Raw genomic sequence first — 23,721 nt, 5'->3', positions numbered from 1 at the left:
GCAGAGGGAGGGCAGCTTGGATGAGCCTATTTTTGCTATGCTGTTCAAGGGATCACAATCTGAAAATAATTCCAGATTGATGTTGAGGTACATTAATACCTTTAATACCAGAACAGCAGAGAAAGCTGACAGTGACCAATCTCTTTTTTTCAGTCTCTGGGATATCAGTGCCTCACACAGGCATGTATGCACAGTAAGAGTTAAAAGCTTCTACAAGCTGGCTAGTGTGACAAGGCTGGTGCATGCCAGAGGTCATCATACCTGGGGGTTGCTCTGGCCCCAGTTGTTCTGGAACTTGTTTAAGAGGACTCGTTGGGCCATTGGGTTCCTCTGGGTGACTGGGAGTGGGACTGGGGGGTTGAGGTAACTGTTATGGAAAGGAAACAAAATAAGGTTTATCCTGAGTTGTTTCTTTTTCAACCTTTCCCAATGTCTTACTGCTTTTTGAGCAATCTCTGTGTTGCAGTCTATTCTGTTCTCCCTCACCTCTGCCTTCTCATTGTCATCCTCATCCTCATCAACATAAGCAAAAGATTCGTGTTTCAGCTTAGGCAGGGCTGACCATGGTCCCTTGCTGTGTCCATCGTAGGGTGCCTCAGCCAGCTTCTGCTGCATCTCTCTGTGGAGGTGTCGTCGCCGTTCTGGGCTGATATGTCTCTGAAGGAGAGCCTGCAGTTCAGATCGCTCCACAGACCCCAGAAGGATCATGGACTCTGGAAGGCATATAGCAGAGAAGCCATTAAGCACCCTGTCGATAATATCAGCCCTCAAGGTTTTGAAAATCCCCTTTAACACTCTGTCCCTTTCGCCCTCCAACCCCTTCAATGGTGCTCACTCATACTGTCTCAAGCTATGCAAGAGGCATTGACTAGCCCTGCTAACTACTGGTAGTATACTGTGGGGCTGTGGATAGCTAACCATTCCTGAGCTCCACCACTCCTCAGCACCACATCAAAAGCAAGCTCTTTACTTACACAAGACTCCTCCCTGTTGCCAAAGTTAGGACTACAAACTTCTCACATACCTCTCTTACCATCTGTATCTGCTTCATTCTCTATGCACTATCCTACCTGTCTGAGCATCTGAAACACCCTTTTGTTATACATGACCATAGGTGAGATTTTTAGGATGATTTTTTTTTAACTTGTAGTCACACTGCCTCCTTCAAAGTAAGCAATTAGAGAACTAGTTTCTTTGTCTCTTTAAGTCTTCAGGAATGACTGTCTCTCTACACACAGCTTACCTGGTGAGTCCACCAAAGGCAAAGTCTTAACAGTGGTGCTTTGGAGTAGCGTTTGCAAGTCTCGGTATTTACAGTTGGAGGAGATGAATTTCACATCTTGGACCATAATATCCTCAACAAAGATATTATACTTGCTGTGAATTTATGGAGAAGAGTTAGCATATTAAAAGTGTCCAGTAGATAAATTCCCTAAAGAAACATATAAAATGACCATTTATTTAAAAAATATTTTCTATAGGGTTGATAAAAAATCTTCTGTGAGAGTATGCAAAAAAGACTACTCAATGTGATCAACACAGAATAACTGGATTTTCATTACAGTTACATTCCATTCCACTGACCCTCACAAAAAAATTGCACATGCATAGATTTACATTTTATATATATATATATATATATATATATATATGTATATGAATGACTGAAATTTCTTCTAAGCCAACTATCCAAATAATAAAATACTTAAACATTTTTTTGGAAAAAAAATCCACAAAACAAATTCAGAAAACAATGGAAATGAGACATTTGATTTTTTTAACTGGAGCAGTTTGATAATTACACAAAGTCAATAAAGTTGCAGATGGTTCAGACCTGTCCTTTCAGTGAAAAAAGAAAAAGAATTTTCTCCATTTCTGTGTCTGAAACCTTGTTCTACTCCACCTCTTGTTTTTTTTCTCATTTTAGTCCTATTCTGCCTTTTTATTTTATTTTTAGTCCTAGTCCTTTTTTATGACCTTTCATTCTCCCATGGTATAATCCTCTTCTGTTTTATTTCTCCTCCACTCCCCACCTCTACCTTTGTTGTACTGCACCTTATGTGAGTCCAGCCCAGGTCTGGCAGGTAGGGCAATTTCTTCACCTGGATGATGCTGTCATAGAGGCTGGGCTGCAAACTCTGGGCCACCATGTTGGCAAGAATGACAGCCACCATCATGGGGAGGATGTGAGAGATCTGACCTGTCAGCTCAAAGCAGATTACAGCAGTGGAGACGGTGTGGCTTACTGCTCCTGTCAGAGCTGCTGCACCTTTCCCAGGTATAGTGGAGGAGGAATGAGGAGAGAAGAGGAAAGAGTGTCATATAGAAACAGAATGTCATGTCAACCAGGAAAGTCACAGGAGCAAAAACAGATGAAGAAGGAGAAAGATGCAGAGACTCACCAATTACAGCATACCCTCCAGGTAAGATTCTATAAACAATACCATCAAAGAGAATCCCATTGGGAAAGAGTGATGCCATGATCTCCCCAATAAGACGGCCAAATGCAGCACCTGGAAAGCATCATGAGTGATTATGGAATTAGCATCTAAGGAATATGGTGTCTGTGCTGAGCATCTATGCTGGACAATCACTAGCATATTTTCTAACACAAACAAAACCAAACTTATGTTAAAATGACACTGGAGGCTAAAGAGTAGTGCTCAGTTACTAGAGAAGCTACACTCTAAAAGGACAAAAAGAGGTAAAAATATATTTGTAAACTCCTTTTTCCTCCACTTAGGCTCAGAAATATTTGTAATCCCAGGGAGGAGGAAGTATCTTTTAAAGACATTAGCATTTTTGGAATATTGTGTGTAATGTCAATCCATATCACAGTTAAGGCTCTTCATACACTCAGTCTCTGAATGTCCAGACATTAAAATCACTGACTCAAAGAATGCATTAGGTGGAAAGGGACCTCTGGAGGTCTCTGGTCTGACCCCCTGAGATCAGGCCACTCCAATCTTTATCAGGCAAGCTTTGAAAGTCTCCAAGGATGGAGATGCCCCAACATTTCTGGACACCTTAGCCAGAGAAAGAATTTTTTTTCTTATGTCCCATCAGAATTTCCCACCTTGCAACTTATGCCTGCTTCCTCTTGTCTATTTACTGTGCACCTCTGAGAGAAATCTGTATATCTTCCCTATTTGCCCCCATATTAGGTGGTGAAAGACTGCAGCTAGATCCCCTCTTGAAGTGGCACTTCACTATTCCTGCACTTGATCAGCACCTCTTGTATTGAAGGAACCGGGATGGCACAGTATTCCAGAATGATATCCCAAGGGCTGAACAGAGGGGTGTAACCACTTCCTTTGCCTTGCTGGCTATGCTTTTTGTAATACAGCCTACTTCATAGTTAGCTTTCCAGCAAGGACAAACTACTGACTCATGTTCAGTAGTGCCTAGCAGAATCCACAGGTCATTAACACACTTGATTTCATTTGAGTTATGGATACTTAATAATGAATTTAATTAGCTTATACTTTAATCTAAAGTAGCCTTTTTTTCTTAACTGCAGCATCAGTATCTTTTTTTGATCTTGAAATTAAAAATAATTAAAAATCAATAAGCTGCTGTATATCTAGATATTACAGTTAGAAGTAATGAATAAGTGGTGGGTTACATTGCTGATACTAGTTTTGAGCTTCTAGCTCCTATCCTTCTCGCTGGTCTTCAGGGGGGAAAGGAACAACTCTTACTAATCATAGTTATGAGAATTCCTTTGCAGGTGAGGAGGCAGGGAGATGAGAAGGCCATGATTCAGCATGCTTCCCACAGCTTGGATTTCAGTATGTAAAAGGATAGGGATTTCCTCCTCAGCATTTGAACCTGGGAGGCCAAGAAAAGGACAGAAGCAGAGGCTCAGAGACTAGCATCTGGGCTTTTAAGAGAGATTGGCATAGACATCTCATCCTTTTGAAGAGTCCTATTGTGTACATAGGCACTGCCTCTCTAAACCGCTCCATCTGTTAGACACATACCCTGTAACATAAATTCAAACTCACCCAGAACAAAAACGGGCATGAAACCTCCACAGGGGATTGGCATGGTGGTGGCAATGACAGACATCCAGAACTAGAACAGAGGTAGAGGGTGTGATTGTTAGTGAGCAGCAATAGTATTTCCTGCAGTCCCACTCTACTGTCCAGCCTGTGAACCTATAAAGAGATACATTCTAAGGGATCTGGCAGCCTAAGAAGAAAATGAAGGGCAAAAGGACCGTGGGGATTGAAGGGGAGCTAGAAGAACTCCAGCAACACACCAGCACAGTGGCGAAGGACTTCTGGGTAACTACTATGATGGTAGTAAGGCTGAGTCACAAAGGAGATAAATCAACATGGAGAATTCCTTTGCCTAAGAATTTGGAAGATGGGATTTCCCACTGCTCCCAATAGCTATGTTTTTTTTTTAAAACAATGTTGTCAAAATTTCATAGACTTACAGAAAGATTTAGTTGGCAAGGGACCTCTGGAGGTCCTCTCCTCCACCTCCCTGCTCCCAGCAGGGCTAATTCAAAACTTATATCAAGTTGCTCGGGGCCTTGTCCAAGTGACTTATGAATATCTCTAAGGGTGGGGATTCCCCAGCCTTTTTGGCACTTAAGCCACAACTGAACCACCTTCAGGGGAGAATCTTTTTCCTGATGTCCAACTGTGATAACTCTCATTTACTACAGCTTGTATACATTGCCTCTTGTCCTCTTACTATGTTGTGGACAATGATAAAAATCTGGCCTGACAGCACTGAGGCCCTGCTAAATCCTGCCTTAGCCCAGCATAAGTAGTTTTCTTCTGGAGGCAACAGCCTAACCTCACATGCACTGCAAAGGCAATAAGCTCAGCCATTTCAGACAATATAGCAAGCAGTTTCCACAGTCAAGGAATCGAGAGGGAATGTTGTTATTTCAATAGCTTGTACAAGGGAGTGTACTGGTAAGATCTCCCTTGCTATAGCAGTATTGTCGGTAGGAAAGGCAACCATGGCCCAGCACATCAAGAACAATATTCTCAGGTTTCCCTTATGGAACTAGAAAGCTATATTCTCTTCAGAAAGATGTGTTTTCTTCAGATGGGGCAATGCCTTCCTGCTGTTCAAGGTCCACTTTTGAAGAGGTGATTCCTCTGCAGACACTTCTGTAGCTGTAGACAGATGAGATGCTTATCTCATTAGATAGTCACTTTGGTGACAGGAAATACAGCCAAGAGAGCTTTTCCGGTGTAATTCTAATAGAATAGTTGACATAAATGGGAAAAGGAAGCCAGGAGATAGCTTGCCCTTTAGGAAAGCTCGCTGTACAAAGGTAACAAAGAGCAAGGAGAACATCTCTCACAGCACCTGATCAAGGGACATGCTGGGACAATGGGCTAGACCATCTACTTGATATTGGCTGTTGCTCTTCTATCCAAAAGCCATCTGAATTTTCTAGTGGATAAGCTCCTGGCTGGCTACAAAGTCCAGGAAACTGTAAAAGGGGAGTACTGCTAATTCAGTTCCCTCCTCTTGTGCCAAACCTAGGCCAGATGAAGCTGAGGACTGGGACTATAGTGCAGTGGAGAATCATGCGAAATCTTTGCCCAGAGTCAAAACAGCTGGTTCTTTTTTTGTATGATCTATCCCAGCTCAAATATATTCAGGAAAAAAAAAAAAGGCTTGAAGCAGTTATCTGGTCATTTGACTGACAAGGCCAACAAACCTAGATTTTCAGAATACAGATCTTCTAATGGAGAACGGATGGACTCAGGATAGATAGAGCTTGTAGTGCATTCTCCTTTCATTTAAACAAATATGACCATGTCTACGTGGTACACTATAATCAGAGTTATCATAGAAGCAGAACTCTGAACTACCTGTCAGAAATCTGATACAGTGTTTTACTTTAGGTAGAATCATCTGTGTCAATAAAACATTAATTTCTGATCTACCAAAATATTGGATTGATATTGCCAGGCTGTCTCTACTCTTTCACTTCTTCATAAAAAAAAAATCATCAATTCTATGATATTCTCCCCCTTTTCTCTTTATTTTTTTACTCTTAGGAAAACCTTTCCTGCTACTTGTATTTTGAACACTGGAATATATTTTCTTCTTTCAAATCTCTTATTTTTCTCTGTCATGCATTTATTACACAGCTGATCCTTTCGAAGCCTGAACAGTTGCAGTTTTCTAAAACTATGTCAGCTCAGAACATTTAATTTGTTGTTGCTTTCCCACAAGTGAGCAAAACTGGTCTCAGCTGAATTTCTCCTTCTAGTTTCAGTGTGATTAGCAAATCCTGCAGCCTAATGCACATATAAAATGTGCTTGCATGGGCTTATTAGTCTCCTGTCTGTAGCCGGGAATATGAAGCACGCAGTGCAGACTTAGACCAAATATAAATTATTGGAAAACTTTTTACTTGGTAACTTATTTTCCTGGACCTTAAGAAATCTCTCCTGCCCTCTGCATCCTCACTGTCAGCTACTACACAGTGAACCATGAAAGTCATTCAGAAGGAGGCATGAGGAACTAGGGAGGAGGGAAAGAGGTCAGTAAATTAAGGCCAGGAAACTGTTCCCTAATAATGTTGATCATTTTGCATTCATAGTGGGCAAACATCCCATCAAAAGATGTGAGATCCCGCTCCAGTTGTAGCGCTTCCTTCAATACCCAACAGCTCATCACTGGCAGTGCACAAACTATTCTAAAAAGGATTGAGAATTTTCACCCTGAGTGCAGAAAGGTTATGGTATGGTGGTCTGTGTTTCCTACCTTCATGAGAAAGAAAAGGAGGATGATGACAAAGACACTGACTTTGGGATGGATCCAGGCAGCAGATTTCCCTAGAATCTGGGAGTCCCCTGTGTATTTTGCCCAGGTATAGTTATCAAAGAGAGAGCTGATGGCTTCCCGTGGCATCAACTAAACAGCAAGAAAACAGTGATGAGACATGACATTAGATGGAGTAATGTTCTATCTCTGTTCCTACAAAGTGGAGGAGATTTTTACTTCTAGGCTTATCATGATTATGAGACTTCACTGACATTTTTAATCTTCAGGAAGAGAGATAGGACTTTACCGGAACTCTTGAAAGAGTATATCACCTTTAATATACATGAGGTAACATCTTCTTTATTAATTTGCTTAGGAGAACACACATTTTACAAAATTTATATGAAGGGGATAGCAGAGATCACAAGTCTCAGAAAACAGTATCTTTCCAGTCTTAACTGCTCTCAAATCTTCCCTCCCCTTTCCATTTTGGGGCTTAGGAGAAGGGGAAACTGTTCCCCAGAATTACATGGAATTGCAAATGCACTTCCCGCTCTCACCTCTCCTGCCATGAACTGCCCAAATCCTGGAGGAAACGTCACTGTTGCTATAAGGAAGGTTATAACCCCTGGATATATGAGGCGGCTGAAAAGAAAGAAGAGAAGTTTATTAAAACATAACCTCACATCCTTATAGCACTATCACTTCAGGACTATTACTGCTATTTCTATGAATGATATCTGCAACATCTGCTCTGGAGTTCTTTTGCTGACAATTTAATGCCCTGCTCCACTGATCATCATCAGTCATGAAGAGTTTAACTGCCAGCAAAGCAATTTTTTTCAAGTCACAAATAGTGTAATGGGAAGGAGGGAGAGATGGATACATGCAGGGATGTATGAAATGCACAGAAATTAAATATACAAGGATAATGTGCATTTACAATGGTATGCTGACCCATTCCTAAAAGCCAGCTCTTCCTCCAATTGTCTTGCTTATTCCATTTTTGTCTCTTCATCCCCCATGCTATCTATCATGTTTTACTGGGTAAACATAGTTACTAAATGTGGATGTTTAAACATGAGTATTTGATAGCCTTCTTCATGCATTCCCATTGCATTAATTCTTATGGGAAAAATTTGCTTTACTTTCTCTTGAATTGCTGACTACCACGACTTCGGGTGTCTGGTAGTACTGGGCCATGCGGGACATGGCTGGACAGCAGGCTGAAGCCATCCACATTTTGCCACCAGTGTGTCCAATCCCAGGCTGCATTTCTGCAAGGGTATGCTGCGAGCCCTCAGAACCTAGGCTGCCTCCACATGCTCGGTTGTCATTGCTAGGCCTCCCTCAATAAATCACTGAGTCCATTACAGGGGTTTCTGGCTGAAAAGCCATGTTATTCAAGAAGACATATCATATAATCTTTAACTCATTGCAGTCTAAGAACCTATAATTATTAAAATTTTAGAGCAAATTCCTTGCTTCTCAGGCTTCACTCCACTTCTGTATTTCCTCTGTTACAATTTTGATGGCTCTACAGATAATCCTATAAAATAACAAAAGACATTTTTTCTTCCACATCATAAATGAAGCTATTTTGAACTTTCTTTTAACTACAGATTTTTTTCTGCTCAAATGTGCAAGTTTCTAACAAATGTAGGTCCTTCACACCTCTCAACTACAAAAATTCTCATAGCATCACATTTCTTTTGTAAAGAGACTCAAAATATTTAAAATTAGATACATTTTCTTCTTCAAATTATTAACAGTAACTTTGGATTTATTAGAGAGGACAAAAATATTTAAGTGCTTTGTAAAACCTTTATTGCTAAGCTCTTTATTTTGGTTCACATTTTTCTTCCATGCAGCAATTCATATCATTTGGTTACTCTCAGTTACAGGTTTTGGTTCTTAAGTATGCAGTAATCGGAATGCTGCAGCAGGTTTTTTACATTTTTTTATACATTTTGATTTAAAAAATAACTTTTCTTTTAGATTTTTAAGATGCAGCTGCATTTCAGTTGTATTGAATTTTCTTAAAATATAAACAATGTTGAACTCCTAGGTCAAAATTTGGATATAAAGTATATATCTTTAATATATACTAAAAATTAAGCAGTGCCTCTTAAAAAACATTATAATTGATTTTCTAATTAAGAACATTTGCTGTTCAGTCAACTGTCTGCCCTGTCCTCTTAATATATATTGCGGTAGACTCTCCTTCTGAATTTAAGAAGCTATTTGAAACTATTGGAGCTGGTCAAGAGGAAAATCCAGTTTACAACAGATTTATGTTTGCAGATGAGGGTAACAGATATGTTACCCTCAAATAAACTTGGATTCTCATACTTTTACTGTCTCACACCTCAGATAGTTCTACCAGTTTCCAGAAAGCATTTGTTACTATCCGGTATGAGTAGGGTATCAAAGCTGGTCCCTAAAAGAGAGTATCCTCGAATGTACTCACTATTTGGTGAGAAACTGACTTAGAGCTGTATGACGCCGGATGCATAGGACCACTTGGCGATTGAGATAAACGAAAAGTGCTCCAAGGAATCCAGAGCATATCCTAAAGTGAAGGAAATGAAATAAAATAGTACAAAACAGAACACAACATGCAAATTATCAACCAAAAAAATGAGTTGTAGTATATTTCCTCTTCAGCTGTTCGTGAAGCCTTTCAAATGTTACCTACAGGGGTGTTCCTATAGCAACTCTCTTGAAGACACTAGCTTCCTGATGAAAAGGGAGAGACCACTTTGGACTTCCTTGATGCACACAATCCCATTTTACTGCTTAAACTTTTGCTTGTTTAAATGGGGAAAATCCCATGTCAGGAGCTGATGACCAGTTCCAGGACACAATAAGGCTGCTTCTGAATTCTACCTGTTCCTCTCCTTTTCTTTGCAATGCTCTGTCTTACAAATGCCTCCTATAAATGCACCCCCCCACCCCCACCCCAACAACCACGTGCAATCAGTGGAGAAATAAAGTACGATTTTGTTGGCAAGACAGATATCATATGATGACTTTTCTATCTCAGCTACACCTTGGTTGAATATAGGGTTTGTCAATAGTTCCGCTCAGAATTAATGTACTGAAAATTAGCTAGAGCATGCTTTTCTGTGGCTATTTTTAATTTGAACTGGTCAAATGCTTGGATGATGTGAACAGTATCAGAACCTATAAATAAAGACTGATAGATCGCAGAGGAGACTGGAGAAGGGCAACTGGACAAAGATCTGTCCCATCAGAACTTAGACATCAAATTAGAGGAGGGGATAGTAAAAAAAGAAGGAAGGAATCTGGTTCTGATTCAGCAAAATTATTTTTCTATATTGTGTATAAAAAGTGATAGTAACTTTTCTTATACTTAAACCCAATTATGTCAGGTATTTGTTCCTAACTACTCTATGTTTTTAATCCTAATCAGTCCAAGAAAGTATAGCTGGCTGTAAGAAATGTCCTTCATTCTTATATTCTCTGTCTTAACAAGACCTGGATAAATAGGGGCTAATACTCAAACATGAAATTAAAAAAAGAGTTCCCTTTAAAATTGTTAAGAGGAATTATTATTTTATGCAGCATATAATTAAGCCACAGAACACTGAGGATAAATAAACAATTTATTCATTCTATTATTTTAAAAAATAATATATTTTTTCCTTTTTTCGTATGTTTTGCAGGTTTTTGCTTTTAAAAATCTCATTCAAAGACAATTTTACCTTACTGAAAAAGAAAGCCAAATCCATATTTTGAAAAATTCTTGCCATGGGCTTGGCTGTTTGAAAGTGACATAGAAACAAATTACATCTAATATAATACTATTCATAGAAAGCAAAATGTGTCTGATGAACTTCTCTTAAATAATTTAAACTAGCACTATTCAGTAGTACTGCTGAACTAGACCAGTCCCTTGGGCAATATAAGCATTCGATAGCTGCACAGTGAACTGAATCTCTTTTATAATACTTTGCATCAGTAAAGCAGATCCCTCCATTCCTGCTTATCAATTTGCCAAGAAAATAGAAGTGCTTCTCCTATACAAGTTTTGCAAATTATCAACTTTTGCTGGCACAGGAGGACAAGATCTACCTGTCTGTACCACTTGGACTGGCTCAGCTTTTCATACTACGTGAAAGTAAAGAAGTAAGCTAGATAGAAAGAGAGTTCAGCTTTGAGAAGAGACTAAACTTTAAGAGAATTTGTAGCATTCTAAATCTCTAACTCTCCCCCCCCCCACCGCACTGGTCCTCCTGGCCTTTGAAAGTATTTCACATCCATCATACGCTACACACTTTCCCTAGCCTATGTGCAACACCACAGAAAAACACATCTGCCAATTCAGTTCGAAAACCAATGACAACAAGTTTTGCATTTTATCAGTTGTAAATCAGAAGGATTGTCTTTTTTCTTACCTATCTAAACAAACAGATTCCCTCATGTTCAGCAAGCAAGTGAAAGCATGCAATTTATTTAAGGGCAAGGAGAACAAAGTGGATAAATATGATTAGCAAAAGCTCCTTGATATTGATAGATTTTAAATGTATTTGAGGTCTTTAAAAATCCCCCTTGAGTTTTACAAGTCAAGTAAATGAATATGTGAGCAGCCTCCCAAAAGGAGCTGGAAAACCTGAGCTATATTTCTCATCTTGGACCCAGGCCCCCACAGAATACATTCATCATGCCAGCACAAGTATTTTTTCCTACAATGTATTGCCCTCACTACTGTTCTGCAGTGATTTCCCTGGAGCCTTTTCACTCTAACCCAAGACTTTCCCTAGCAGCAATTCCAAACTCAGATTTTTCTCCAGTATTTCCCAATTCTGTTCCCATTTTTTCTCAAATTTACTCTTTCACTTCCTAAAATTTTCTACACAATTGAAACTAACTCAGATATCTCAATAAACACTGACTGGCACAGAACTTAACAATCCAACCATTGTCCCTACTGGCTCCAATTATTATTCAGCTATTTTTACTAGTGCTTCTATGGAACATACCTCTTTTGGAAAGGATAATCATTCTGTCCTTGTAAAAGTCAAACTTCATGGTTAACTCTTTTGTCCCACCCCCCTAGATCCTCTGAAGTTTGTTTTCTCTAATTTTCATTTCTTACTATGGGAGCATCAGGTTGGAATGTACTGATTGCCCAGATCTTAATAAATTGTGTATAACTTCCTAGATATCCAAGCTAGAAAAGACTTGGCCTTAGTTTCTAATGCAGAACTGCTCCAAAATGGTAGAAAATAAACATGCAAATCAGTCTTAACTTATTCTAACCCATTCCTCCCATTCTCCAACCCAGGATGACAGAGCATTTTTGCCTGGAGATGGCCTTGCAGAAGATAGCAGAAGTCTCAGAAATACCACTTTCTCTTCACCAATAGCCCTCATGTCCTCAAGATCTGGGCAAATAAACTCATGATAAAGAAAAGGAACTACTGCCAAGCAAAAAGGCCTTACTGGCTTATTCAGGTCATCTGAGAATGTCATCAAGATGGTTAAAGGACTGTTGAGTAAATCTATACCTAGAACATAGCCTGAGCTAGTTTTTTCTCTCCATAACTTAATATCTGAAAAAGATATAGGGAAAGGAAATGACATACGCCTACGTACTGCCCTTGTTTCCTTCTTTACCTATTTGTTTACATGAGGTAAACAAATGGTTTACCATTTGTTAAGGCAGAATCCCAACAAGCAGAGGACTTACTGGTGATGATCAAAATGCCGCAAGGAGCTGTAACTCTGTTTTGCAAAGGAAATCCTAACAGTGCTCACTGGATATCCTTCATAGTGCAAGGAGTTGAGTCCCTGTGGACTTACCCTATTACAGCAAATGCTGGTAGCTCTTGCAGATCAAAGGGGAAATCCATGCGAAAGTTAGTTCTGAACAGGGCTGTGATGGTGACTGTGTAAGAGAGGAAAAAGGTAGAAAAGGAAAGGGAAGAATGAGGTGAGATGCTAAATGCCATAAAGCTGGGGGTAGGGAGAGGGGAAATAGTTATACACGTGTGTGGTTGTATGATATTATATACAATGTTACAGATGTGCAAACCGCTCTGATTTTAGTATTGACTATTTTTGAGCACTTGTGATCCCAATAGTCTAGATGATACAGGTTTGTGTTCAGAGAATGTATGTATTTTTAGCTGCAATCCCAGATTTTTACAGGATTTTCTTTTTTTTTTTTTTCTTTTAGCTTTTCTTTATAATATAAAAGGTCTTCCCATTTTGCTCACTGACTCTACAAAAACCCTTTTTGCAGAGGCAGGCAGTGCTCACATCCCTGGAGAACCCTTGTCACATACAGTTGTGATTACCATCTGGAAACACAGCTCAGATCCTCTCTGAAGTTACATCTATGCAATTTTTATGAGTGGTACCAAAAGAATAAAATAGTGTTAGAAACCAGAGATGGAAAAGATCAGCTAAGACTCATCTTCTCCAGCTCACCTCTCCTGGTAGTATTGCACAGCAAAAATGACTCAGATGGTGAAACCTCCCCTGCTTTTACATGTAGGTGCCTAATTATGTGGAAATGGTAAAAACCTGTATGCCAGCTGGTGAAGTCAAAAACACCGAGCCAATACAAGGTGGAAACGTAACAGAATGGGTATAGATATAAATTCCAACCAAATTTTACAGACTTCTGGATCAAGGAATTATATACATAATGAGAAAAGAAAAGAAGCAGTGAAGATCAAGCATAATATGATAGCGATGGGAGACTTTAATTACTTATTAACTGGTCACACAGGACCAGGTTAAGAACAATGATTTAATCAGTTTGCTATGCTCTACGTTACCTAAGATAGACGATCCTGTATAACAGCATGTTACTCTCCAAAATGGGAATCTCTTATTCCCTCTCTCTTCGTCCTCCTCTTCTCCTTCTGCTCCTTCCCTCCTTTGACACATTACAGAGTGTTCATGGAGTTCTTTCACCTCATTAATACATCAGAAAACCTATCTTCTTACTTCCTGAATTAGTCTTTTTCCAGGATAATGAGTTGAATGGAAGGGTCAACTGAACAGTAGAAATGGCACAAGTGAGGGCAGAAAACTGAGTCAGGACAAGGGAGGGTAGAAGATGGTGAAAAGAAGGACATCCTCTTTTCTGTAGAAGAGCCCAAGAAAGGGATAATTTTAATTTAGTTGTAGGAAACAGACAGTCTAAGTCACCAATTGACAGTGACGAAAGTATAATAACCTCAATTTCCAACGGTCTGACAAGGTGGCAAAAGTGACCAGAGTGAAGGTAAACAGGTCACAGCACTTAGTCTAGGTTCCCTCTATGTTCCAAAGAGATAGCAAGAGACATCCATAGAAGGATTTAGTGCATCTACCCTCAGCTTATGTCCTGAAGCTGAATGATTAAGCTGATTTCTAGAGGCACTCCACTTGCTACAGATGTAGCCAGTTAAGTAGTTTAGAGTAGCCGCCAAACTCTAATGTGGTGAATGTTAAGAGAAAAATGTTCCATCACAAAAAAAGACTGTTGTGAAATGGGAAGTTCTACTTAAAAAATCTGTGGATATTAAAATAACAATAAGACATGTGTAGAAGTGACCAGAAAGGGTAGAAGGAAGGCAAGGCATAAAGCACTGTGACACATAAGACAAAGGCTCAAGATGTGGCCAAGTAGAAATCCTGACAATTGCAGAACTTTATTCTTCCATGATTAACTAACAGGGGCAGAAGTTGCAGCAGCCAAGCAGAATGGGCCAGATGTTTTGGAGGATGTGACACAAAGCCAGCTAACAAAGACAACAGTATCCAGAAGCCTGGAGTTTGTGGGTATAAGAAAAAAAAGAACTTTCTTCAGAAACTACACAACTTATTTGCAGCTGCCTCCTCTAAAGATATTGCTTCCTTACTTTCTACTTCTTGGGAGCAATGATGCAGCTTGGAGGTTAAAAAAATAACAATTAAAGAGGCATTAGAACAAGGTGATGACTTAGAAGGCAATAAAATTCTGGAGATTATGCTTTTGAGAAGTGTTTGGAGGCAGATGATGAAATACAAATGTGCGTTGTTTAACAAAAGAGTCACCTTGTGGGATGAGCACTACAGGTTGCTGTGACTGAGGGAAGCATCTGTTTTTAAGAAGATTCTAGAACAATGTGGTGAAATGCTAACAGAATCTTGTGTTAGTATCTGGCAAACTGGTAAAATATATATAGATTTTAAAAAACAAGTAAAAGCCTGGAAATTTTTCTCTTGAACCTCAAAGCCAAGTCAAAAAAAAAAAAAAAAAAAAAAAAAAAAAAAAAAAAAAAAAAAGAAAAAGAAAAAAGAAAAGTTCAAATGAATAGGAAGTTTGTTTGTCATCTGCAGTCTTTTGAATAAGGCTGTAAAACAAGATTAAAGGGAATGTTATCTACTTAGATTATTGAAAGTTCCCACATGAGGCTGTGGAGCTATATGCTGAGGTCCACTGATCAAATGGAAAAAAGGAAAATGTTACTAGGGATCAGAAGCTAATCCAAAGAGAGAAAAAAGTGGGTTTGTCACAACAGACATATAATAGGAGCTGCAAATTATTTTCTTGGGACTCTGGTGTTGAATGAATTTTCTCAAGGGTCAGTATTGGAGCCGATTCTGTTTAACATTTTCATCAATGTCCTGGATGATAAGGTAGAAAGTATGATTAGTGAATTTACTGATAAAACCAAATGGGAGGAGAGAGGTGGCATGGTGAATAAGTTGGAGGGCTGGGCAGCCATCAATATAGAGCAGCCTCAGTAAACTCAGGACTGGACTGGTAGGAACCTCTAAGTTCAACAAAGACAAATGTTTGGGCCTGCTCTGGAATGGCAGGTGCATTGTACAATCTAGGGAACTAGTGAATGGAAAGAGTTCTTCAGAAAAGGCTGGGAGGCCTGGTTCAGTTTTCACCCTTGTGGCCACATTAGCAAGAGCACAATTAGCAGGCTGAGGAAGGAATTATTTCCCTCCATACGGCAGTGATAAGGCCATATCTAGCATACCGCAACCATTTTGGATTCCCCAGTATAAAAGAAATATAACAAAATTGGTGAGAGCCTAGGGAAGGGTCTCAAGATGGTCAGGGCATGCAGTACATGATGTACATGAAAAGGATAACTAGCTCTATTCAGCTTGAAAGTGAGAAGGCCAAGGAGAGTTCCTGTACCTAACAGGAAAGTTATAGAAACACACCGACAGGACAAGAGTCAAAGTGCACAGCTTGCAGCAAGGAAATTTTAACAATATATAATGAAAAACTGCTTCTTTTGAGAGTGGTTCAGCACTGAAACAGATGACCAGAGAAGCAGTGGAAAGTTGGCCCGGCTGTAAGCAGCAGTTTGAACTAAAGACCTCCAGGGGTCTCTTTCAGCCTAAATCTTTCTATGAGTCTATGATTAATAATTTTCTGTGGAAGGTAGTAGAATGTGTACTTGTTACTAAATTGGTTTAGCCTGACTGGGAGCAGAGAAGAGCGTGTAAGAAAGGCAATGTTCCGTGCTGATGAATGCAAAGTGATGCATTCAGTGGGGAAGATTATTGATACATGATAAAGAAATCTAATGATATCATCTCAAGAAAGAGATTTGATCAGTGTAGACAGCTCTAATAGAAATGTCTTTTTTCCTTTTTTTTAACTGCAGCTGCTAGAAATGTGTAAATGTTGCAAAAGGAATGGGTTCATAATGCAAAAAATATTGTAATACCTTCAAATAAATCAGTACTCATCTCATCTGCTTGCAGTTCTGATCGTTTTATCCCAAAATTTTTTTGGGAAGAAGATGAAAAATGCTTGTCTAAGCAGAAAAATTACTTCACGAATTATGTAAGAATTTGCAGTAGTTTAGATATTCTGCATGAACATTACAAGCAGATGTGCATTGCGCACACTAAGGTAAGCAATTTCTTCCATGTTCAAGTACATTTACTTATCTCATACAAAGGTATTCTTACTAACTGATAACAGTGTTCACACAGGAAACTAGCATAAAATCATCAGCTTATCTACAGAGTGCTTAATTTCTGAGAGTAGACAAGACTTAAGAAATTGTGAAGGCATCAGAGAGTGGGCTTAAGAAAAATCCTTGCATGAACAAAGACTGAATAGACTGGGCTTGTAACTTTTGAAGGAAAGTGAGCAAGGAAAGACAGGAGAGATAGAACAGGCATGATAAAAGATCATAAGATAATAAATGATTAGTCTAGGCAAAAGTTTCTAGTTCCTTAATACAAGGACAAGGAGACTGGTGACACAGACAAAGCAAATTCATAACTATGAAAAGGAAGTATTTTTTATAGACAGTGGGATCATGGAACTTGTTAACCCAGAGAGTCACTGAGGCAGAATGTAAGGAGCCATTAATATGGATATTAAGGCCATCCAGATGATTTTGAAGAAGTGATAGTAGGTCTGATGTTTCAAGATTAAGCTAATTTCTAATGATTTGAGAGATCAGAGAAGGAACTAGAGTAGATAAAATGAAGGAAGGAGATTATCTCTTATCATTTGTCTTAAAATTCCTTTTATCTATCTCTGGAAAGAACAGAACACATATTTTTGTGCTTGGTATGATGGCTGAATATCCCTCAATAGAAGGCAGTGTTTCCACAGGCAAAGATGTAGTCATTTTCTATATCTGGATTTAAAAGCACATTCAAGTAAAATAGAGATATTTTTGCATAGAGAAATCCAACCCTGTGAAGTCAATACAGACATAAATTATAGTAGTTTTTAAGTAAAAGAAGGGCCACCTTTAGTTCAGATCAATAAAACAGATAAAAGTAGAAGAATAAATGATAAAGGCATAGTAAACAAGAAGTTTGCAAAGAAATGGCAGCCTCTTGCATCAGCTGGAACTCCATTCCTACAGTATTTGAAATGCTTTCCTGAACAGGTTTGCTCTGCTATTTCTGTCTGCACAGAAGTTGAACTTACCTTTTTCAGTTACTTGAGGACAGTTATTTTTTTTTCCTTCAGAGCTGCCATGGAGTACCATGGAGTACATTTGGACCTTTCAGTCTTCTTTTTCTTCAGATCCCACTAATCTTGTGGCCTCCTAATCATCTTACCACCTCAATTCCCTAAACTATTTCTTATTTTTTATGCTTCTGGTCAAGAGATGACCAAACCTAACCATGGCAATTGTAGTGCTCTAGAGCAACATACACTGTAGTATCTTCTCTATGATGGGATACCTCTAGGTTGGCAGCCTTGACATTTTGTTGACTAGAGACAAAAATCTCACCTTAAGGGCCCTCTTAATTGATGAGGAGTCATATTCAGTCATTTTTTTGGTCATTTGCCCCATATACCTAGGAATAGATAAGCTAGACAAGTGGTGATATAAGATGCTTCTCTTTCTGTTTCCTTCCCTACTGCTGGAAGTCATATGGGATGGCAGAAGTTTCAAGCTTTGGCTTTGAGAAAGACGGAAAATAATAAATTAACAGAGCAACTTTGGCACAGAGTGAAAAATGGTTCTTAGCTTACCTGCATCCTTGTTCCAGACAGCAAGGACTCGGAAAATGAAGGCACTAAATGTAGCTGCAAAGAAACCTCTCCAATAATTGCGCACAGCAAAGTAAGTGGAAGTAACCTCAATGCTGAAAAGGACCCCTGGAAAAAACAAAGATGTAGTCACTTGTAAGTAAACCCAGAACTCTTCACACTCTCTTGACACTGCTGTCATCTTCCTGCTATGGTCATAGTGTCTGCACCATAGAGTTTGCAAAGGGGGCAAAGTAAAATCCTATCAGAAGTGTAATGTCAGAAACATGAGAAAGGCTCCTAGATAGGCTTCTAAAGAGCCTTCTGCCCTTGCTTGCAGAAGGCTGACAATACATGGAGAAAAGACTGTGTCAGAGAAGCTGAGGATACTGGAAATATTAAAGGCAAATTTTCTTGTTTAAGGTATGTGACAGACCAAGAACAGAGTGCAGGAAAGGGGAAAAGGAAAACAAGACTAGAAGAAGAGGATTTAAGTACCTGAGAAAAACAAAAGCAAAATGAACAGCCACTTGCCTCCAAGTGGTGTCCCAAAGCAGCAGCCGACCCCAACAGCACAACCCACAGTCAGGACATCTGTATAATAATATGGCTGCTACTGGTGGAAGAGGCAAAGAGAGACAAACAAACAGAAGAAAAAAGGAAAGAAACAAAAGAGTGAGTAACAGAATAAAAGGTACAGCCAATGGTGTCCTCTAGCTCTGTCACCAATCTTAGAGTTATATCTATGCTTATCTTGCTTCTCCCTCCTGGATGGCTTCAAAATATTCAAAAGACTTGGCTCAAGATAGGTATACGCCTGGAACCACATCTTCAAGACACATGGAGAAGGCAGCATCCTATCATTGAAACATTTACGTTTCTGTCACTATCGAAGAAATGTCTCATGGAAAATCCTTGGGAAGCTGGAGGCCCACATGTTTGTTTTACTCCATCTCTTTTACTTTAGCAGGGAATCTCAGGATGCACATGCACCAGAGAGCGCCTCGAAGAAAATAACTCTGAGTCTGGATGCACAAGGCACATGCATATCCAGAACTGAACTCAGACAGCTGCTGTATGTTCTGTCATCCTGAGTAGGTAAGTGGGTAACCAATCATGCAGTAAAATTTCTTACTCTCTTTGTGAAAGCAATCAAGATACTAAAGTGAAATAGATGTTATAAAAGATAGAGTCTCTCTTGAGACTGTTCTGGAGGACATAGAGCTGCTGAAAGGGAGAAAATCCCCTTTTACTCTTTCTCCAAGATTTGGAAGAGCACCTGAGGACCCCAAAGTGCCTGAGAATGGTGAAGAGCCTTAGGAAAGGGGAGAAGACAGGTTTTATTTTGTGTTGTCTATATCTCAGGTGGTTTCTAATATAAAGAACACTAGGGTTAAAGTCTATGTGTTTGGTACTTCCTGCTATCACACATCCCTAAAGCAGTGTATTAAATCTCCCACAGGAGTGGAGTTTTGAGAAAGAGCGGTTTTGTGTTACTGTGGGAATAGAAATGACCAAGGTGACTTCTAAAGGCAAAGGCTATGAAGTCCCACTTACCTGAGCAAGTGCTTGATGGAGCTTCAGCTAAGAGATGTGTCCAGGCCATGTCTGCACAGCCCAACAAAAAAGGGCCAGGGACCATCCCCTGACCCAAAACAGTCTGGCCAAATCCACATCTTTGTCCTGGGTCTCCTCTGGGCACTGTGTATTGCCCCTGTGATACAATAATTTGTGGAAGGTGGGAAGGAAGACATGACAGGGGCTTCCGCTCTAAGTGTCTGGAGTAGTGTGAGGGTTGTGCTGTAGCCCACCAGCACAGTGATTCACAGCTTGAAACTGAGGATATATGTTACATGGCTTGAAGAGTGGCAATACATATACAGAGTAGAGGGATGGGATAGTGTAAGAACAATGTAAGATTGAAAGACTCAAGCATGGTATGCTCTTATCTGTGTTGGCCACTGAGAATGGTCACTGGCACATGGCATCCCTCAGACCATAACCTGGCACTGTATCAGACTGCTGAATGGCACAGATCAAAACCAGGCCAGGAATCATGCTAATGCTTAAGCAGTATGGAGGATGATCTTGGCTTGTTCTCTGATGCTTCTAGCAGCATGGAAACATCCAGAGAGACTGAAACAAAAAAACTGAAGAGTACTAGAGGACTCTCAGAAAATGCAGGCCTGTGCATCTTTTGCTTGCCAAGGACTAAACTGGCTTTTCCAACACGAATTGAGGTCTGCTTGTAAATACACAGGCTGGTGTTCATCAGCAATAATATCAAAAAAACATACACCATGGGTGATATCGTATAAATTTGCAAGCTGTATCCAGGACTAAGGTAAACTAAAGATTATGTCTCCCAGGTAATGGAAATCACATTTGAGAAGCTCATGGGAATCCATAAGAGGAATACAATTAGGGCTAGGGAAACTACGATAACTTCTAATTCCTCTACTATGATGTAATCACAGACTCACACAGTAAGTCTTAGACTTCAGACTCTGGAGGTCTCTCCTCCAACTCTTCGCTCAGAGGTTGACTAACTCCAGGGCTATATCAGGTTGCTCAAGATCCTGCCCAGCTGAGTCCTGAACATCTCCAAGGTGCCCATCCTCTCTGGGCATCTGTGCCAATACTGAACCAGCCACAGGGGACGGGGGCATTTTTTCTTTATAAATAGTCCAAATTTCCCATTTGCAAATCGTGTCCATTGCCTTTTGCACTATTTGCCTCTGAGAAGGGTCTGATCCATCTTCTTTAGAATTCCCCTTTAAGTGGTTGAAGATAGCAAATAAACTATCTTCCTTTAGCCTTTTCTCCTCCAAGCTGATCTAACTCAGCTCCCTCAGCCTCTCTCTATATATTATTACTCCAGCCTCCCAAGCATCTTATTAGCCCTCTGCATTTCTCTCACACAAGACAGCCCAAAACTTTGCATACAGATTTTTCTGTTCTCCAGTCCACTGATAAAAATATAGGTAGTCGTTCACTGTTGATGCTATCACTTCCTGTCATAACTGCTGTCATCTCCTGCCCTTAAATTATGTCACTCCTTATGTGAAGTGATTTTTAGCTTCTATTCTCTACTAAATCTGTATTATTCTGTGAATAGACCGAGTTGAACAATGTCCCTGGAAGGTAGGCAGAGAATTGAACAAGCTATGTCATTAGAAATCAGCACCTTAAAAGGTCTTGATTTTCCTATGGCCTTTGCAGGATAAAGCTCTCCCTTTCTTCCATTGCCACCAGTTACATGAGGAAAGAAATAGGTCCTGATGCTACAGAGCTGGAGAGACATTTGTGGAGAACCTGCCCAAGAGCAGATCTCATAGCAAAAAGCAAGATGAGATGTATGTTAAATGTCACATATAGGAAGACACTTGCCTCCAAGAGGAGCCCCGAAGCAACATCCAACTCCAACTGCGCAAGCCGCCACCAGGAGATCGAGCTGCCTGTGCACATTCTGGAACAGAGAGTGCAGGCAGAGAAGGGCATGCTGGGGTTAGAGGGAGCAAAGCCGAGGGGTTAGTACTCATAACATTGAAATAAAGCAACAGCCAGCAGCAGATTCAACCATTGCTTTTCTAAATAGCAGCCTCTACACGCTTTAGTACAGTCTTTAGTGTAGTCAGCTTGTCTCCAGCAGTGAGAACTGGTCACTATGCGCAGACAGGATCTACTCAAGTACAACAGCACCTCCTACTGTTGTACTGCATAGCCAGTTTCTGCTAGGAGCCTGTATGTAAAGCAATTATTACATATAGGTATATATACAGTTAATAGATTTTTTGTACGACTAGTCGGTACAGTGACCTCCCCACACAGGCTGTTCTATGACAGCAAAAGCCTGGAGACTGTATCTATAATTAGCAATGCACTACATATTCTGGTTTAAAGACAAATTGATCTTTGTTTACAGCTACTTAAGAATTTGTTTTACACAGACATTGACTGCAGTGCAAAGGTTTCCGCATCAAGAGACAGAAAACTTGCCAAACTCATATTCCTAACCAGCCACTATGTAATGTAGTAGGTAATATACCTGGCTGGTGCTACACAGTTACTGGGCTGTATATCTGGCCTCCCACATTTTCCTTGGTAATTTACTGCTCTGTGGCAGTATGATGAACTTTGATCAGTATGATCCCTCTGTATCTTGGACCTACACATATTATCCTTCCTCCACAGGAGGAATCAGCTAGTATCTTAGGAGTCTGATGTGTAGAAGAGCTGTATGCAGAGACGTGTCTTACCTCATACACACCACAGAAGATCGACATGAACTTGCTGAGTACAGCAGCACAGATACTGGCAATATGCACAAAAGGACCCTGCAAGAGAAGAAAAGGAGAAAATCAGAGAGGGTTGCCCTCTATGACCATATGACCTCTATGACCTAAATGACCATTTAGTCATTGCAGATCTCACAACTACTTTGACTATCCTAACCTGTCCTTCATTCTTCTTCCTCTCAAAGACTACGTGACTTGAGTCTCTGACCTTTTGTATATCAAGCCTTTCATAGAGAAAGGAAAATAGCCAATGGGAGATAAAAGTTGGTAGAAAGCAAAGAGGTTTGAGAAGAGGAATGGTGACAAAGGAAAGAAAATATTTATAGACTCTTCTTCCATAGACAATACCTCCCACCTCTCAGACCCTGGCAACCATGGCATATGAAGATAGCAACATTCACCTCTTTCCCCACGGGCATGCCACTTCCAAGTCCAGCTGTAAGGCCCACAACTTTGGCCACAAAAGCTTTGAGGGTGAGGTATTCCTTGAGGACCACTCCCCTCATAATTGTCTTCAGCTCTGGAATCCCAGACCCTGAAAACAACAACAGAACAGGAGATGAAGAAACAGTCAACAGCCAAATTGAACAAGAAAAAGAGACAGACAGAAACAGATCTTTCCATGCCTTCTGCCCTCACCAACAGCCTGTGGGGAGACGAGGTGGCAGAAAATGGCCGCAAACAGAATGAGAACAAGCGGGTATGTGACCCATGCCAAATACTGCATAGTGACATTCGGGTGCAGCTCTCTGTACATCCACTTGTAGGCTGTTGACAGACAAGCAAAGAAGTTGTCAGTAACCACAGGTGCTCCAAACAGTTTGGTAAACATCAAGGAATCACACATTTGCTAAACTTGCCCATACTAAATCTCCCTGAGAAATGCTATCCTAAGGTCCTAGTTTTCTAAGGGAAGCAGGACAATGCCTTGGAGTACAGCTTTCTGGACAAAACAGGCATTCTGCTGGAATGGATAGAAACAGCCTTCTGTATACAGTCAATATTAATACCTGTATCCTAATGTGGCATTAGCAAAGTTACATTGCATGTAGTTGTGGGGATGAATTATTGAATGAGGGATCTTCATTTGGCGACATTAGCCCTGGATCACAATAGTGGTCCATCAACTGCTAGTACCCTTCCCTCTATCTGAATCATTTAAAAATAAAGACACAAACCTGGGGTGGATGGGAA

At 40.0% G+C, this 23,721-nt stretch overlaps 1 protein-coding gene across 1 annotated transcript in view; it reads right to left on the bottom strand.

Moving 5' to 3' along the window:
* CLCN1 (chloride voltage-gated channel 1) overlaps positions 1-23,721 on the bottom strand; it is a 42,530-nt gene that overhangs the window by 6,365 nt on the left and 12,444 nt on the right. Inside the window, exons 5-19 of the mRNA XM_062571969.1 lie at positions 23,167-23,295; positions 22,929-23,062; positions 22,489-22,566; positions 18,764-18,842; positions 18,233-18,358; positions 12,580-12,664; positions 9,221-9,322; positions 7,311-7,395; positions 6,751-6,900; positions 4,008-4,077; positions 2,403-2,513; positions 2,056-2,269; positions 1,244-1,377; positions 487-713; positions 262-367 (exon numbers count right to left, since the gene is read on the bottom strand). Of these exons, the coding sequence (XP_062427953.1) occupies positions 262-367; positions 487-713; positions 1,244-1,377; positions 2,056-2,269; positions 2,403-2,513; positions 4,008-4,077; positions 6,751-6,900; positions 7,311-7,395; positions 9,221-9,322; positions 12,580-12,664; positions 18,233-18,358; positions 18,764-18,842; positions 22,489-22,566; positions 22,929-23,062; positions 23,167-23,295 (1,830 nt within the window). The remainder of the gene's footprint in view (positions 1-261; positions 368-486; positions 714-1,243; positions 1,378-2,055; positions 2,270-2,402; positions 2,514-4,007; positions 4,078-6,750; positions 6,901-7,310; positions 7,396-9,220; positions 9,323-12,579; positions 12,665-18,232; positions 18,359-18,763; positions 18,843-22,488; positions 22,567-22,928; positions 23,063-23,166; positions 23,296-23,721) is intronic.

Source organism: Rhea pennata, chromosome 1, assembly GCF_028389875.1.
Source record: "Rhea pennata isolate bPtePen1 chromosome 1, bPtePen1.pri, whole genome shotgun sequence".
NCBI classification, from domain to species: domain Eukaryota; kingdom Metazoa; phylum Chordata; class Aves; order Rheiformes; family Rheidae; genus Rhea; species Rhea pennata.
Note: the sequence above shows the minus strand (reverse complement) of the source record. Positions and strands in the feature narration are given on the sequence as shown.